This window comes from Mirounga angustirostris, unplaced genomic scaffold, assembly GCF_029215605.1.
Source record: "Mirounga angustirostris isolate CCGP_5_RB_7025 unplaced genomic scaffold, mMirAng1.0.hap1 SCAF_6, whole genome shotgun sequence".
Taxonomy (NCBI): Eukaryota; Metazoa; Chordata; class Mammalia; order Carnivora; family Phocidae; genus Mirounga; species Mirounga angustirostris.
Window position 1 is genome coordinate 54,422,215 of NW_026991714.1, and position 17,318 is coordinate 54,439,532.

The 17,318-nt window shown below is 38.6% G+C and overlaps 1 protein-coding gene across 6 annotated transcripts in view; it reads right to left on the reverse strand.

The window, feature by feature from the left end:
* DNM3 (dynamin 3) overlaps positions 1 to 17,318 on the reverse strand; it is a 560,145-nt gene that overhangs the window by 335,927 nt on the left and 206,900 nt on the right. For all 6 annotated transcript variants that reach the window (XM_064594314.1, XM_064594316.1, XM_064594317.1 and 3 more), the window contains one exon: positions 15,693 to 15,831. In XM_064594314.1, the coding sequence (XP_064450384.1) occupies positions 15,693 to 15,831 (139 nt within the window). The remainder of the gene's footprint in view (positions 1 to 15,692; positions 15,832 to 17,318) is intronic.

Sequence of the window (17,318 nt, forward strand, 5' to 3'; positions counted from 1 at the left end):
CATATAGCAAATCTGAAAGCAAAAGTAAAATATCCTAAAGAAGAATGGCAGAGTGACAGAAGGGGCGTCACAAACTATAATCAAAATAACTACATTATCTGATAGGAAACACTTTAAAACCAGTAGAGAAATTCCCTGAAAAAACAACAACAACAACAACAAAACCCAGAAACCCAAATACCATCTACTACTATGCTCTGCAGAGTTGGCACTTAACAAAGTTCAAAGATAAAGAAGATGGAAATGAGCATGAAAAGGAGAATAATAACTCACATTTATAGAGTACTTACCATGTGCTAGGCTGTGTGCTAAATACCTCATGAATTATCTCATTCAAAATTCACAACAATCATAAAAGATAGATTCTATTATTAACCCCATTTTATAAAGGAAAAAAGTGAAACAGAGAAGTTAAGTGACTTGCCTAAGAGTAAACAGCTCAGAATTGGTGGGTCCAGGATTCCAACCCAAGTCCTCAGACTCCAGAGCCCATTATCTTGTCCACTACTCTTTGAGAATGATTCATTCCATGAACCACAGAGATATTTTTTAATTCCTTCCTAACAGATGTGTTTGTGTGTACACAAATAACTCATTTCAATCATTCATCCCATCTAAATTATGCAGGTAATTGTCAAAAATTTAATTTACAAAGGGGAATGAATTAATTATAGTTGTTTTCAATGTAAGGAAGAAGAATGGGATGCTATGAGGATGTTTAAGGAGGCCTAACCTAGGACTTAGTCAGGTAAAGTTGTGTAGGAACAGTTGTGGGGAAAATGAAGCTCTCCAAGCATAAGAACGTGTGTGAAGGCAATGCAGGACAGGGACAATGGATGGTAAAAGAAGTAAAGGAAGATCAGAGCAGAGAGTGAGGAAGATGATCTGATGGTGCAGCTAGAAAGATAAACAGGGGTCATATCAGGGGGATCCTTGCAGACCTGCTATGAATTTTGGCTCCTGAAGCAATTCAGATGGGAAATGATGGAGAGTTGGCCTGGGATGGCAGCAACAGAATGGAGAGAAGGGTGCAAATTCATGGCTTAGGACAGGTCAAAGGTTAATTCCAATTCTTATTTAAAGCACTTGCAAAAAAAAAAAGCATTTGCAAATTAATAAGAATAATACTAATATAAAAACAGGCAAGGGAAACAAGGGCAAAAATGAACTATTGGGACTTCATAAAGATAAATAGCTTTTGCACAGCAAAGGAAACAGTCAACAAAACTAAGAGGCAATCCACAGAATGGGAGAAGATATTTGCAAATGACATAACAGATAAAGGGCTAGTATCTAAAATCTATAAAGAACTTATCAAACTCAACACCCAAGAAACAAATAATCCAATCAAGAAATGGGCAAAAGACATGAACAGCCATTTCTGCAAAGAAGACATCCAAATGGCCGATAGACACAGGAAAAAGTGCTCAACATCACTCGGCATCAGGGAAATACAAATCAAAACCACAATGAGGGGCGCCTGGGTGGCTCAGTTGGTTAAGCGACTGCCTTCGGCTCAGATCATGATCCTGGAGTCCTGGGATCGAGTCCCGCATCGGGCTCCCTGCTCGGCAGGGAGTCTGCTTCTCCCTCTGACCCTCCTCCCTCTCATGCTCTCTGTCTCTCATTCTCTCTGTCTCAAATAAATAAATAAAAAATCTTTAAAAAAAAATTTTATAAAAAACCACAATGAGATACCACCTCACACCAGTCAGAATGGCTAAAATTAACAAGTCAGGAAACGACCAATGTTGGCGAGGATGTGGAGAAAGGGGAACCCTCCTACACTGTTGGTGGGAATGCAAGCTGGTGCAACCACTCTGGAAAACAGTATGGAGGTTCCTCAAAAAGTTGAAAATAGAGCTACCCTATGACCCAGCAATTGCACTACTGGGTATTTACCCCAAAGATACAAATGTAGTGATCCGAAGGGGTATGTGCACCCCAATGTTTATAGCAGCAATGTCCACAATAGCCAAACTATGGAAAGAGCCTAGATGTTAACAATGAATCGTGGAACACTACATCAAAAACTAATGATGTAATGTATGGTGATTAACATTACAATAAAAAATTTAAAAAAAAAAAGAACCTAGATGTTAATCAACAGATGAATGGATAAAGAAGATGTGGTATAGATACACAATGGAATATCATGCAGCCATCAAAAAATGAAATCTTGCCATTTGCAATGACGTGGATGGAACTAGAGGGCATTATGCTATGCGAAATAAGTCAATTATCATATGATCTCACTGATATGTGAAATTTGAGAAACAAGGCAGAGGATCATAGGGGAAGAGAGGAAAAAAATGAAACAAAACGAAACCAGAGAGGGAGACAAACCATAAGAGATTCTTAATCTCAGGAAACAAACTGAGGGTTGCTGGAGTGGAGGGTGGTGGGAGGGATGGGGTGTCTGGGTGATGGACACTGGGGACGGTATGTGTTGTGGGGAGTGCTGTGTATGTGTAAGACGGATGAATCACAGACCTGTACCCCTGAAACAAATAATACATTATATGTTAATTTAAAAACAGGCAAAGCATATGATTTTATTAAAAAAAGAAATTTAATGATCAATAAGCAGAAGAAAAATATTAAACTGCACAAATGATCAAAGTAATGCAAAGAAAGATAATAACTATCATGTTGTCAAATTGCTATAATTATTTTTATAATCCTTAATACCAATGAAGATACTAGCACAGTTTAAACTTGCTGAAGTAGGGACAATGAGAATAATCTTTCTGGAAAGCAATTTGGCAATATGTATCAAAAAATCTCAAAGCCATCCATTTATATATCTGTTGACCTAATTATTTCACAGGATTCTGAGATAAAATAATAAGGACATTCATCACAGCATTACTTGGAATAGCAATAATAAGACAAATGAATAAACAAAACTCTTTGAACCACTTAAGTCTCTAACTCTAATAATATTAAATAAGTTAAGGTAGACCCACTTATGGGATATAATTAGCCACTCCAAATAATATTCAATACCTAATTTTTTATCCTATCCAATTCCTAAATATTATCTAATAACATGGTAAAGTGTTTATAATATGACACTAAGTGAAGAAAATCAGGCTACTAATTATATAATGTGATTACACACAAGCATACACATATATACACATAGTCACAGGCCACCATATACCCTTGATATCCTTCAAGGACACTGAGACCTAACAAATCTCAAAATTCTTGAGTAATGTTGTAGCACCTAATATTCTCCTAACTTTAAGCAACTAGAACTAGGTCTCCCTGAGCCATGGCTGCTCCATGGTCAAACAAGGTCACTGTACACACCAACTTTATAGTATACATGATGCACACACAACAAACTGCAGACAACAAACTGCAATTCTTCATGGAACCATCATAATCACAAATCACGAATAAATATTAAACCTCCTGAAGCTGCAAATCTACTGTCTGTATACAGAAAAAGATCTACACAAATACTACAAAATGTTAATAGGCATAACCTCTTTGAATGATGGGATTATGCATAATTTGCATTTTTTTCTATATACATCCCTATATTCTCAAAATTTTTCTACAGTGACCATAGCGTGCTTGTATAACATCATAATAAAAGCATAGAAACCTGGCTGCCTTGGTTACCTCAAAAATCACAGCCCAGTGTCTATTCATAAGGTCACCAAACCATTACCCTGTTACTGAGACCCCAAGCTGAATCCTGAGATGTATGCTCATTTGGGAGCTTATTTCATGAATAATTGCAGGATACAAATGGAACTTCCACTTCAAGTTTTGGAAGCATTCTCCAAGAAAAGTTCTATCATCCCAGAAACCCTTTTATACTCTGAGAGTATTATAAGTTATTTTTTGTGAGGTCTGTAAAAAGTTTTAAATATAGAAGAGATAGCCAATCAATACCAGTTGTTCTTCCTGACTAGTACAAACCTGGGTGGTATATTTGACCGTAACCACTAGCCTGCCCTAGGCCACCAGAGTAACTGTTGTTTCTCCTCTGCGCTCAGGGCATCCCAAGCTAACAGTGCATCTTTGCTTTTTGACAATAGACACACAAATATAGAATCGTACTCCTGTAGAAAAGTGGCTGCAGGGCGCCTGGGTGGCTCAGTCGGTTGAGTGACTGCCTTCGGCTCAGGTCATGATCCCAGAGTCCCGGGATCGAGTCCCGCATCGGGCTCCCTGCTTGGCGGGGAGTCTGCTTCTCCCTCTGACCCTCCCCCCTCTCATATGCTCTCTCTCTCTCATTCTCTCTGTCAAATAATAAATAAAATCTTTTAAAAAAAAAAAAAAGAAAAGAAAAGTGGCTGCACAGGAATAGTGGTCTACTGAGGAGGACAGGCATGCCTTCAACAGCATTTAGAAAATGGATGGATAGCAGAAGGTTATTTTTTAAAACACCAAATAGTGGCACTATAAATATTTATTCAGAAAAAAAGTATTTGATAGTTGAAGGACCCCAGGCTAGTATGCAGCCATCATGAAGTCAGAGAAAGGCCGAAATGGCAAGAATATCCCAAGAAGTAGAATCACCCAAGAACCCTCCCATCTACTAGCCTTGGCAGAAGGAATGATCTTGTGTGTGTGTGTGTGTGTCTCCTGACCTTTCCAAGCTTACCACCCAAGGGCTTAATTTCACCAGAAAAGGAGCCCACCAGAGCTATAACTTTGTACCTATAATTGAGACAACTGGAAAGTAAATGAGTCTAAATTCTAAGTGGAACAAAAGGGAAAAAGAAGATGCCGGAAGAGCCCCCCCATGGAGGCAAAGGAAGAGAAATACTAAAGGGGATGCTAATAACAGGGCCTAGGCATTGCTGAAAGGCAGTAATGCAGCTGGTATGGCTTCTATCTAGCTGTTGGTCTGGAAAGACTATAGAAGTGTTTAGAACCAAAATGTTGGCTTGAATTGCTGGCTCTCAAATGCAACACTCCAGTCCCAATTCTTCTCACAATATATATAAGAAGAAGGCAAACATCCCACTCACATTCTGAATTATTCTGATCAGGCTTCCTGCCACTCATTTCCTTAGCTCATTCAGTGGGATTCCTGCTCAGTTTACATAACCCTTTTCTCTGTTTTAAAAAATACTTGACTCTGGGCACCTGGGTGGCTCAGTTGTTAAGCATCTGCCTTTGGCTCAGGTCATGATCCCAGGGTCCTGGGATCGAGCCCTGCATCGGCTCCCTGCTCCATGGGAAGCCTGCTTCTCCCTCTCTCACTCCCCTTGCTTGTGTTCCCTCTCTCGCTGTGCTTCTCTCTGTCAAATGGATAAATAAAATCTTTAAAAAGAAAAAAATAGGGGCGCCTGGGTGGCTCAGTTGGTTAAGCGACTGCCTTCGGCTCAGGTCATGATCCTGGAGTCCCGGGATCAAGTCCCGCATCGGGCTCCCTGCTCGGCAGGGAGTCTGCTTCTCCCTCTGACCCTCCCCCCCTCATGTGCTCTCTCTCTCTTTCTGTCTCTCAAATAAATAAATAAATAAAATCTTTTAAAAAATAAAAAGAAAAAATAAAATAAATAAATAAAAAGAAAAAAATACTTGACTCTGATTGCTCAGTTCAATTCCTTGCCTCTCTTCCTTGTCTCTTTTTTAAGGCACAATCAGTTTCCTCAACTATTTTTAACCATTATAATTTCCAATCTCTTTTGCTCTGAATACCAAATTGAAAGGCTGCAGTTGTTAAGAATATATTTATTTTGTCAAAATCATCAAAATTGTAAACATGTATGCCAAAATAATACTGATCTAGAAGACACCATCTTTAGACATTTATTCCCTTATTAACTATTTAAATACTCTAGAAATTGATTTATATAGAATCAAGGAATTAAGATTTTGCTATTGGTTATATTAATTTTATATTCCTAAATTCATTTCACAACCATCATTCACTTAACAAAGATTCATTGGGCAACTGCCATAAGCCAGCTTGATGCTCAGTTTTTGTCAAACTACCTGATATTAAAAACCAGTCTTGTGGGGCACCTGGGTGGCTCAGTCAGTTAAAGTGGCTGCCTTGGGCTCAGGTCGTGATCCCAGAGTCCTGGGATCCAGCCCTGTGTCGGGCTCCCTGCTCAGCGGAGAGCCTGCTTCTCCCTCTCCCTCTGCCTGCCGCTCTGCCTGCTTGTTCTCTCTCTGTGTCAAATAAATAAGTAAAATCTTAAAAAAAAAAAAACAACCAGTCTTGAGTGGCAGGTTGACTATACAGATAAATTGTCATACCAGAGAGAAATATTTTATAAATATCAAGGGAAAAAACAAAAAAATAAATGGCCAAACCTGCTCTGAGAAGGCCTCAGAAGACTTGATGCTGAAATCATGATAGTGAAGCTTCCAAATAGAGCTGGACATCGACCAAATGACAAATTACTTCTAAAGAGCTTATTGTTAAAATTACACTGAATACTCTTATGTAATAAGGAATATTCAATGTAGAAAGAATGCAATATATATGATGTTAGGAAGCAATATATATAATTTTTTAATTTAAATATATAATTTATAATTTATAATTATAATTTTATTTAATTTAATTTTATATAAAATATAAATTTTATATAAAATATAATTAAATATAATTTTATTTAATTTAAATACATAATTCCGAGAGAAACTTTTAATTATGGTCTGAGTGAAAGTAGTATCAGATATTTTTTAATACAAAAAAATGTTTTAATAAAAGCCAATATTTTAAATGTTATTTAGGGTAGTGTTTAATTATTTTGGTGGCACCTCAATATAAAAATTTACTTCTAAGCATGGACCACATTTTTCCCTAGGGGAAAAAAATAACACTTGAAGGCCTTTCTAGCCAATAAAACCAAAATTATACACTTATAAAAGTTACAACCATTGAATAATCAGATCGTGAGAGCCATGCTATTACGTTTCTGTTGGAACAAACACAAGATGAGGCAAGATTTCCACGCCTTCAAGAGTAACTAGTTCACTGCCTTAAGCAAAGACTCAGGTTATTAGGTACCATCTGTTCATAGTTCCATACCAAACATAAATCGAGAAAATAAACCAAAGACCAGAACAAAAATTTTTTATGCACATGACTTGAGTTGATTGGTTTGGCTAACCTAAAGGTATGGGCTCTGTTTTGATCCAAAAGTCATAAACTTCCCAATGTTGGCCACTCACTACAAACTGAGGAGGAATAATGATTTTACTGCTCATTAAAGCATACAATAATTTTATTCCATTTTTGTAAATTAAAACCTGCCCACAAATCCTAGTAATCCTTTATTTATGTACAGCATAACGCTGGATTCATTCAGGAAATGAGAAAACATTTATTTATTATTATGAAATAATCACATTTATTATGAAAAAAGGAAAAACAGAACATTCACATTTACAAAGGTGATCAAAGATGAGAAACAATTCTAGTATAAAAAGGTCAAGAAATTGCACAAGGGTAAATGGGAAAATTTTTTATCGAGTGTTCTGTATTTTAGGAGTGGTATGGGAAGTCTCAGAAGACCTAACTGAAGACTGTAGAAGGGGAAGGGAGCCAGGGCCATTGAGGCGGCCTTGGGTAAGTGGTCAGGGAGAGAGAATATGTTAGCCCTCCTTCTCCAAGCAGGCAAATCCCAAATCTCTACACCCTGAATATGTTCTACAAATGGTAAAGTATACGATGGAAGAACATGTATGGTATGTTGGTAGGTTCCCACCATAACATTTCTTTTAAGCAGAAAAATGGGAACTCTAGTGTCAGTTGGCAAATGCTAAGGGATAAAAATAAAATTCCAACCTTGGGTGAAATAAAGCTGAAAGGTAGTCAAAAGAGACAGCCTCACTAAGTAATTCAGAGCACACCCAAATGGGAGGTCAGCGGTAGGGCTGACACTGTCTCAAAACAACACCCAAAGATAATAATCAGATTTTTGTTTCCTTTCTTTCCAAGTTTATCTCTGGTAGACATATTAATGAGCAGTTTAAAAAGAAAAATCAAAACAGAATGTAAAGGGAAAAGTGGAGGCCAGCACAAATTACAAATTAAGAATTATAAAGATCATTAATTCTTTAGTGAATTATGAGATGAAAAGGTGAACATTCTGGAATATTATTCAGCCATTAAAAAGAAGGAAATCCCATCATTGGTGACAACATGGATGGACCTCGAGGGCAGAGGCTAAGTGAGAAACGTCAGGCAGAGAAAGACAAATCTGCATAATCACACTTAGAGAATCTTCTGGAAACTAAGAAGCAGTAACAACAATGGAGCTCAGACACTGAGAACAGATTGGTGGTTGCCCCTGGGTGAGATGGGCGAAGGGTGTCAAAAGGTACAAACTTACAGTTATAAAATAAATAAGTCCTGGGGGTGTAACACATGTACAGCTTGGTGACCATAGTTAATAATACTGTACTGTATATTTGAAAGTTGCTGAGAGTTGATCTTTAAAGTTCTCATCACGAGAAAACAGTCCTGTAACTGTGTGTGGTGATGGATGCTAACTAGGCCCGTTGTGATCATTTCACAGTATATGCAAATATTGAATCATTATGTGATACATCTGGAACTAATATAATGTTATATATCAATTATAGCTCAATAAAAAAAAGTGGGGGTCAGGGTTAAAAACAAGTAACAGTAACAAAAAGGTGAAATTCCTATCCCTTAAAAGCCAAGTCCCAGACCTGAATTCCCTATAATATCCGATGAAAGGTTCAAACTTTAATAACCAGCCTGATTTGAAACCTGAGTTATGTAAGGCATCTATTATATGCAAAACACAGCAGTTTGTTAGACTGGACAGCTAGCTGTTAGAGGAGGGGAAATGCGAGTCTTTTCGTACAGAGTAGAAACCACAGCAGATCTATCCAGACCTAAATGAAAGCCCTACTTGAGCAGGATGCTTTGCAGCTATTCTCCTACAGACTTTCATGGAAGGTAATCAAGTGGCTACTTCAGTCAAACCGATCATCACCCGCCACATCAATGAGACATGATTCATTTATCCTTTCAAGTACTCATCCAATAATTACCATTGAAAATCTGGCTGTTTTAGGGCTGTGAATACAGTGTTGAACAAATCAAGTCCCTACGCCCATGGAGCTTATATTCTCTAAGTCCCTTTATTGTCCAACAAGAAAAACAAAAAACATACATAGTGTAATTCATGTGGTCATATGTGCCACAAAGAAAAACAAAGTTTGGTAAGTCGATGAAGAGTGATGTGTGTGTGTATGTGTATGTGTGTGTGTGTATGTGTGTTTGAAAGGAGGCATGTATAACTGTAGACAGAAAAGTCATAGAAAGACTCTGATTAGGTGGCATTTGAGGAGAGACTTGAAAAGAAGCTAGGATGTGATCCACACAAATACCTTGAGGCAGGGCATTTCCAACATTGAGAATGAGAAGGGCAAAGGCCCTGCCATCTTCTCTCCTTGACCTGTTGAAGAAACAAGGAGACCAGTGTCGCTGGAATGGACCAAAGGGAAAGTGGGAGGAGCCTAGAGATGAGAAGGCGTAAGATCATGTAGGACCTTAAAAGCCATGCTAAGGACTTTAGAGTCACTTGATTAGTATGTGTACTCAGAGCAAGATATTTACTCACTTAACATGCCACAGAATTCAGCATTTCTTCTAACAGCACTTTTTAATGAAAAATTTTCCTTGTAATTCTAACAGCCAACTAAGGAATCTTTTCTATTTCCTTGCAAAGTTTTTTTTTTTTTCCTTTTTCTGAGCAGGGTAAAAAAAAAAAAATCAATTAATTGGTATGATGGCAATCCAAGAATGTGGTTTCCCAAGAGGCCAATAAATGGCAGAGTTGCTAAACTGTGGTTTAAAAAACAAGATGTTCCTCTCAGTGCTTCCTGAAAGAACCTCAGGACCCTGCGACAGTACACTGGAGAACTGGGGGTAAAGAAAAGCAGCTGAGAGCCGATGCCCACCAGAAAAATTCTGAAATTGACATGTCCCTGGAGCGAAGCCAAACAGCTCATAAAGCTCTAATGTTCTTGTCTTGTCCCCCAGTGCCCCAGACACAACAGTGAGAAAATATCCGAGAAGGTTGCATTCCCCCAGCTTAGAAGTCTAGCGTTGTGTTTTGTTACTTGAACAAACATAAATCCCATGTTTTTCACTGAGGTTTATTTATGTGGCTTAAGGGGAAAAAATTAAATATTTTACACATAAGACACTCAACATGAGAAATATTGTAAATGAAAATACTGTTTTAAGAATATACATGGATATGTATATATACATTCACAATACAGCTAGAGTAACTATGCCTTTCAGATTGCTTGGGGCAGTCTTACTTTCCTCCTACTATTCCTGTGAATGTATTAATAGCTCCCCTTTCAATCTCAAAAGAGTCCTACTTTGGACGATAAATTACATAATCACATTTTCGATGGCTCATGTGCAAAAGGGGTCAAGTAATAAAGTCCTGGTATAATCAACTTTAATTAAGATTATTTTGCTTTGCAAAAGATTTTAATTAGACCAGTTTTAAAGTAAAAGAACTTGGAGGTAGACATAATGAGGGCAAAAGTCAAGAGCATCAAAATGAGAAATAAAGAAAATTAAAAAAAAGAAAACCTGCTCAAATTTTATTATTTTAAAAGGAATGACCAAAATATTCTTTTAAAACCAAGACAGATTTCTTTAGCATCAGGGTAACTTTACAATATCTAAATTGTTAAAAAGTATTTATAGAATGCCTCTGCTGTAGGGTTAGTCATTACATTAGATGCCAAGAATAAAAAGATAAAAGACACAGCTTTTTTTTTTAAAGGAGCTTATAATCTACAAGAGGAGACATTCACCTAAATAAATAAATTACAAACAAACCACAATGTAGGACCATAAATGCTGTGATAGAAGGAAACATAGGGTGCCAACTAAAGCACTGAGAAGGGGGTAAGGAGAGAGATTAGGAGAGGACTCACAGAGGCCCTGCAGGAAGATTTCTTAGGTAAATGAAGATGATTGAACTGGATCATAAAAAAATGAAAGGGGATGGCAGGTGAAGATAAGAGGAAAAGGAGACATTCGAAACAAAGAGAATCACGTGTGTGAATGGTAAAGGCATGAAAATTCCATGAGGATGGCGCAAATCACTTGGAATGGCTGAAGCAAGCACAAAGTGACAACAGATGGAGCTAAAGAAGTATATTCAGGGATCACATGTGAAACTAAAAGCAACTGTAAATGATTTGTACCTTATTCTCAAGATATGAGGAGCCATTGCATAATTTTGAGGGAACAGGCAAAATACATGTCCGTATTTTAGAAGGGCCACTTTGACAGCAGTGGGGAGGATGAATTTGATGGTGGCTAGACTGGAGGTATAAAGATCAGTTAGGAGGCCGCTGGAGTAGTTTAGTTAAGAAAAAAAAAAAACCAAAAACTGTTCAGGGCCATAAGTTAGGAGAGAGCAATGGCAGTAGACTGTGGAGTAGACCATTTTAGTAGAGAGGCTTGAGCTGGAGCTATGGATTTGGGAACCAACAACATTTTAAGCGGTAGCTGAGCTATGGCAGATATGATCTGGCAGGGAGAAAGGACAGTAAGAAGAGAAGAAACCAGGAGCAAGCTTTGTGCAACTCTGGTGTTCAGAAGCAGGAAAGGTGGATAAACTCTTAAAGGAGACAGAGGAGGGATCATGAGAAAGAGGGAAGAGAAGCCACGAGAGGGGGTGTCAGCTTCAAAAAAAGAGTGGTCTACAGCATCAGGAATGAGTACGCATTACATTGGGCAATCAGGTCTCTGGTCGACCTGTACCATAATTACTCAATAGAATAGTGGCGTGGAAGCCACATTTCAGAGAGTTACGAGTTAACTGGAGATAAGAAAATAAAGACAGCAAGTGTAAACTACTTTTCTCCCAAAAAGGTTTCACATGAAGAAAAGGAGAAGAATAAGGTAGTAGATAGGTTTTTGTTGTTGTTGTTACTGCTTTTAAGTTAGGAGATTTTTTTTTAATGTGATGGAGAAAGTGACGATTTAAGAAATAGAAGAATCTAAAGAATAAGTTCCTTAAGAAGGTGAGAGTACAGATAGGAGCCTAGCCCCAGTCAGGGAAACCACCTCAACAGGGACAGAGGGAAGGAGGAGCAGGGTTGGGGATATCAGTAAGATTGGGAAATTATTGTTCCCATTTATGGCCCCTATTTTCTCTGTGAAATCATTACTTAAAATAAGAATGAAATTGATAAGCAGAGAGTAGTTATAGGGAGAACAAAAGAGAGAGAACTGGAAGGGTAAGAGCTTGTGACAGAATATTAGGCATAGGGAAGGACTGTTCCCTCACTTTCTCCTCCACAGCACCCTTCACACCTCACTGATAAAGTAGGAACTTTCTTCAACACTTCTGCCCTCTTGGGGAAGTCCTATGGAAGAAAATTCTATTATTTTTCCCAGCTCACAGAAAAAAGGGGGGCAGGGAAGATATGTTGACTGGTAAGATGGTGAGAACCTGATATGCATCAGTCCTCAGCTCTCTGTTGGGTAGGGTGGGCAGATAAAGTTACTGCTCACATGTGACTCTCTGACTTTTACTGGTTTACATTCACGCAGATGTAAGGCAAGCCAAAATACTCTGTATTTCTTATGGGTGCACATCTAACTCTCTCCACCACTGTGGGCTTTAAGGTTTACTGCTGGAAGAGGAAGTAACAGGAGGCTCCCACTTGAGCAGCAAGTCCCAGACACATTTTCCAATCTAGATTTATCAGCAGCAAACTGGATACTAAATTTCAATCCTCCTCTAAGCTTTTCTCCTGATTTTCTAACTTAAAACCTAAAGAAGTTAGGAGGGGTAATCAGAATTCTGAAAACCTTAGATATACAGTTTGAAATTTCTGAAGGATCTCCTGGTAGAACATTCGTCAATGATGATAAGGACCACAAGAGGTCATGGAAGTATCATACCAGTGTGGAATGAATGGAGAGACACTGGAGTCAAAGATCTCAAAAAACAGTAGCTACTGGATGTTGGACACATGGATCTCTACTGAAATCATCCAAGTTGAAGGTGAATTTAGGATGAAGAGGAAAAATGTAAGTGAGGTTCTAAATATCCTGACAAATGCAAGGGAGTGACTAGGATGTGATGGTGACAGTGAATAGAAGGGAAAAGCAGAGCTGGTACCATTGGGGCCTTTACTGAAGAATTTTACAGGATGTTGAAGGCATAATGTTTGGAAGCCACAGAAGGAGAAGTGGGCAGATGTCAAGCTTGATGCAGGCCCTTAGATTCTTCAGGTTTGAGCCAGTAAGTATTCTTCAGTGAAGACTGAAGCAGCATAAGCAATAATCTCAGGGAGAAAGCAAGGTTTTATTTGAGACAAAATATACAGTGTTTTCAGAAGACAGTACAAATATACAACTACATTGATCTAGAGAGTATAATGGAAAGGGAGGTTCAAAGGGTGGACAGCAAAAGAATAGAAGCCAAAAAAGTGTCCAGGAACAAGCTGTCTCTTCCCATGCCATCAGGACTGACTGTTGGTTTTCCTGCAAGTTGAATATAATGGGAAATGATAAAAAAAAAAAAATGATTCATACATACCATAAACACTCTATATAACTTAAAACATAAATGTACACACATGTGCCAATCTTCTGATGTAAGGCCAAGGCCTGTTCTCTGCATATGGATCTGTTGATTGGAGTTATGCGTCTTCTGTCTTACATAAACCACATCCTTCATCTATGATTTCCACTTTGACTTTCTTTAAAGCGGAGGGAGAACCTGAAGACACTTGTGAAATAATCTGAATGCAGAGCCCATCTAGATTTTTATAACTCTCCCCACCTTCTTTCAGCATTGTCCTGCCTACACCTCCCGTCAACAGAAAAGCTTTTATAGCTAATGTTTATCAAGTCTTTCCAAAGCTGTGTTTATGGAAACAAAACTCAAAGTCTTTTCTGTGTTTGATCAGTTCATTTGCTCTTCATTTCAATGACATGATTAAAATAAGAAATACAACTGGCTAAATAGGCTTGAGGACAAGGACAACACAATAGGCTCTTGGGAAAAAGATAGCTTTCCTGGTGGGAACAGAAGCACATGGGCAATCTCAAGGGAAGCTTTTGGCTGGAAACATCTATGTGCTGAGGGTGGTGACCATGTGGTTAACAGAGAAGGCAGCATCAGCTAATTCAGCATCACTTCCAAGGTGGCCAATGAGGAGAACTTTAACTATACAGGTGGAAAGAGTGACCGCACACTGAGGTACAGGCAAGGACAAATAGGAATGTGAAGTATTATCAATGGGCTTCAAGTTTTCAAATGGAGAGCTGGTGTAGAGATTGCGGTTTTTTTCTTCTCCACGTGCATCCTCTTCCCTTTCCTCAGTCCCTTAACTCTTATGGCTTTTCTCATTTGGGAGGAAAGAAACTAGGACATTAAGGAATAAGGTAGAAGAATAATAAGAGGTCTAGAGAAAATGTCTGAAGCTCCAGGGCCACTTCTGGGCCCCAAGCTATTCCCCCCTTATCTCCTTTTCTTTTAGCATTGGCATCTAGGGATTTAGCTGGCTCTCCTCTTTCACTACTTAGCATCTTTCTTCATCTGAATTTTTCTGCCAGCTAACTGGAAACCAAATTCATATTCATCTACATTATCTGTCTCTCTTCCCACTGGTTCTTCAGGGAGGTTACTCATAGTAACCATATAGAAAGGGAAGGGTAACAAAACCTACAAAACCAGAACAATCTATACTTTCAAGAAATAAGTACCAGTGTTGAATGCCATGGGGTTAGGCCTGCCCTACCCTAAACATCATCACTAACTCCCTTCTTACAGTTTCTAACACAGGGTATCCCTTTCATGCCCCCATAGAATGGATGGAATCCAGCACAATTCCTCTATGTTCCTCAGTGAGGAGTCCCCCACAGGGGAAATCTCTCTCCCACTACTCTACATCATAGATTCAACAAATACCACAAAGTAGAGAGTACTGGGTGCTACTAAAATGGCCATTTATAGACTTGCAACCAGTTCCTGAGCACTTGCTATGGTTAATCAATGTGTTAAGTGCCCCATGGGTTTGAGGCATCATCATGCTTAATTCTCACGGAGGTAGTATTGTTATTATTATCATCTTCTTTTCACAGAGAAATTTAAAAGACTATAAGGGATTAAGTATGATACTCAAGGTCACACAGAAAGTAAGTAGCAGAGCCAGGATTTGAATCTAGGTAACTGGACCTCAGAGCCTGGGGTCTTTATTACTACACTAACTGCTGCTTCCCAAAATGGGACCACATTTGAACCTGGGTTCAAATGGAACTCATTTAAAATTTAGAGTAATTTTTGTTACTGATATACACAATGTCAAATATTCCCTCCCCCTGACAATTATCCCCATCCATACACCATAAGAAAAATTAGTTGAGGGCATTCACCTAATTGTTCTAAAGTGATATTTACCTGCTTAAGACAATAAGGAAAAAAAATAGCTGATTAAAATATACTCTTTCTGGTTTAAGCAACCCTATTTGGCACTGAGTGATAGAAGACAATATCCCTGCCCATCTACCACGAAAGCAACTCCCACTCAATACTTTTCACAATCCTTCCCCTGGGGCAAACATACTACCTTTTACAACAAAGTGAGGGGTCAGGGAAAGAGAGGCATGTGGCAGGGTAGGAAAGATGGGTAAACCAAAAAGTTAATTGTTGGAAAGTTAAATAATTCAAACTTACTTTTTTGGTACACTTCTTGACAGTGTTGATTAATTCTTGTATGACCAGATCTACACTCTTCAAGGAAGGTCCTTTCAGCTTTACTATTTGCTTTTTGACTATCGCTTCAAATGCCATGTCTGGAGTAAACAACCCTGTCCTGAATATAAGAAAGAAAGCAGGACATAAGATTTTTTTTAATTAAGTATTATCCAATACTTTTTTGAAAAAGGTTTTAATTGACATGCCACCTAAAGCAAGCATGTAATACCCAAGTTTAAAAGTTACATAGTGACTTATTCTATCAACAGTATCATTTTTTATTACAAATGTACAAATTATGATATCTTCACTACTACTATTTCATAATGAATTTCATTCTATAGATGATTAGCATTACCTAAAAACAGTTCCCAAAATGTTTTCATGGACTGGAATAATATGACCTGTAACTAATGTTTAACTGTAATTCATCTTATCTCACGTCACAGCAATAAACAGCAATGCTACAATAAAAATGATGTCCTAAATTTCCATTTCTCTGTCTAAAGTATTCAGTGGTTCCCAGGTGCTAGAGGAAAAGGAAGGTCCTGGGGTGCTAGAGGAAAAGGAAGACAAGTAAGTGGGACTAGCCTGGGACCCAGGATGCCTAAATTGTGAGTTTACAAAAATAACAAATGATAACCAAAATAGCAGGTATCTTTTCACTTGGCTAGAATTAATTCAAATTGGTGTCATAACAATGCTTTTCTCATGCTGGGCAGGAGCTCAGGAAAGCAGGTGTGTGTGTGTGTGTGTCTCTGTGTGTGTGTGTCTGTGTGTGTTTATGTGATAAAAAGTGAAAAAATGATTACATCTAAATAAAAGGCCAGTGGAAAAAAGCTACCATAAGAGGGACCATGAACCCCAAGTATCATCACACCCAAAGCCCTGCAGGTGCCAGATGCTGGTGTTTCACCCTCCCCATCCCCAGGCCCTTCTCCCTCCCTCTTCTCACTTCTCCTTCTTTGATTAACTTCTCCACCCAATTCTGCGGTGCTTCTCTTGGGAAATTTCTTCCACAGTTCCCTTACAGCAGCTTTATTCTGGTCCCTTCTAATCATTTACTTTAGCACCCTATGCCCACCTCTCTTTCTAACTGTAGTGATCATACTATATTATAACTTGAAGTTTCTCCACATTGGATGCAGAATAAAATCCACACTATTTGGTCTAACATTAAAAATTTCCCTGCCTGACCCTAATCTTCCGTTCCAGTTATTTGCCTCCTCCCTTTCATGCACCCTGTGTTTCAGCCAAACCCAACCATTGGCCTTTCCACAAACACACTCATACTAACGTTTTCTGTCTTTGCCTCTGTCCATGAGGTTCACTTTGCCCTCCCCACACTTTCAGCCTGTCCAAGTCCCACCTGCGCTTCAAAGCCCAGATCAAAAGCAACCACTTCCTCCAGCTTGCCTTCTCCAGTCCTGCCCCTGACAAGGTCTTCCTTCTCTGAACCCCAACATCCTATTTTGCATTGCAGTGGTCTCAGCATGCATAGTCCCACTACTACCCTGGTAGAAAGGTCATGACTGCATTTATCTTTGTTTGCCCCACAAGGACTGTCTTCCTCCCTTGCTCCTCATTGCCACACAGTGCCTGCCA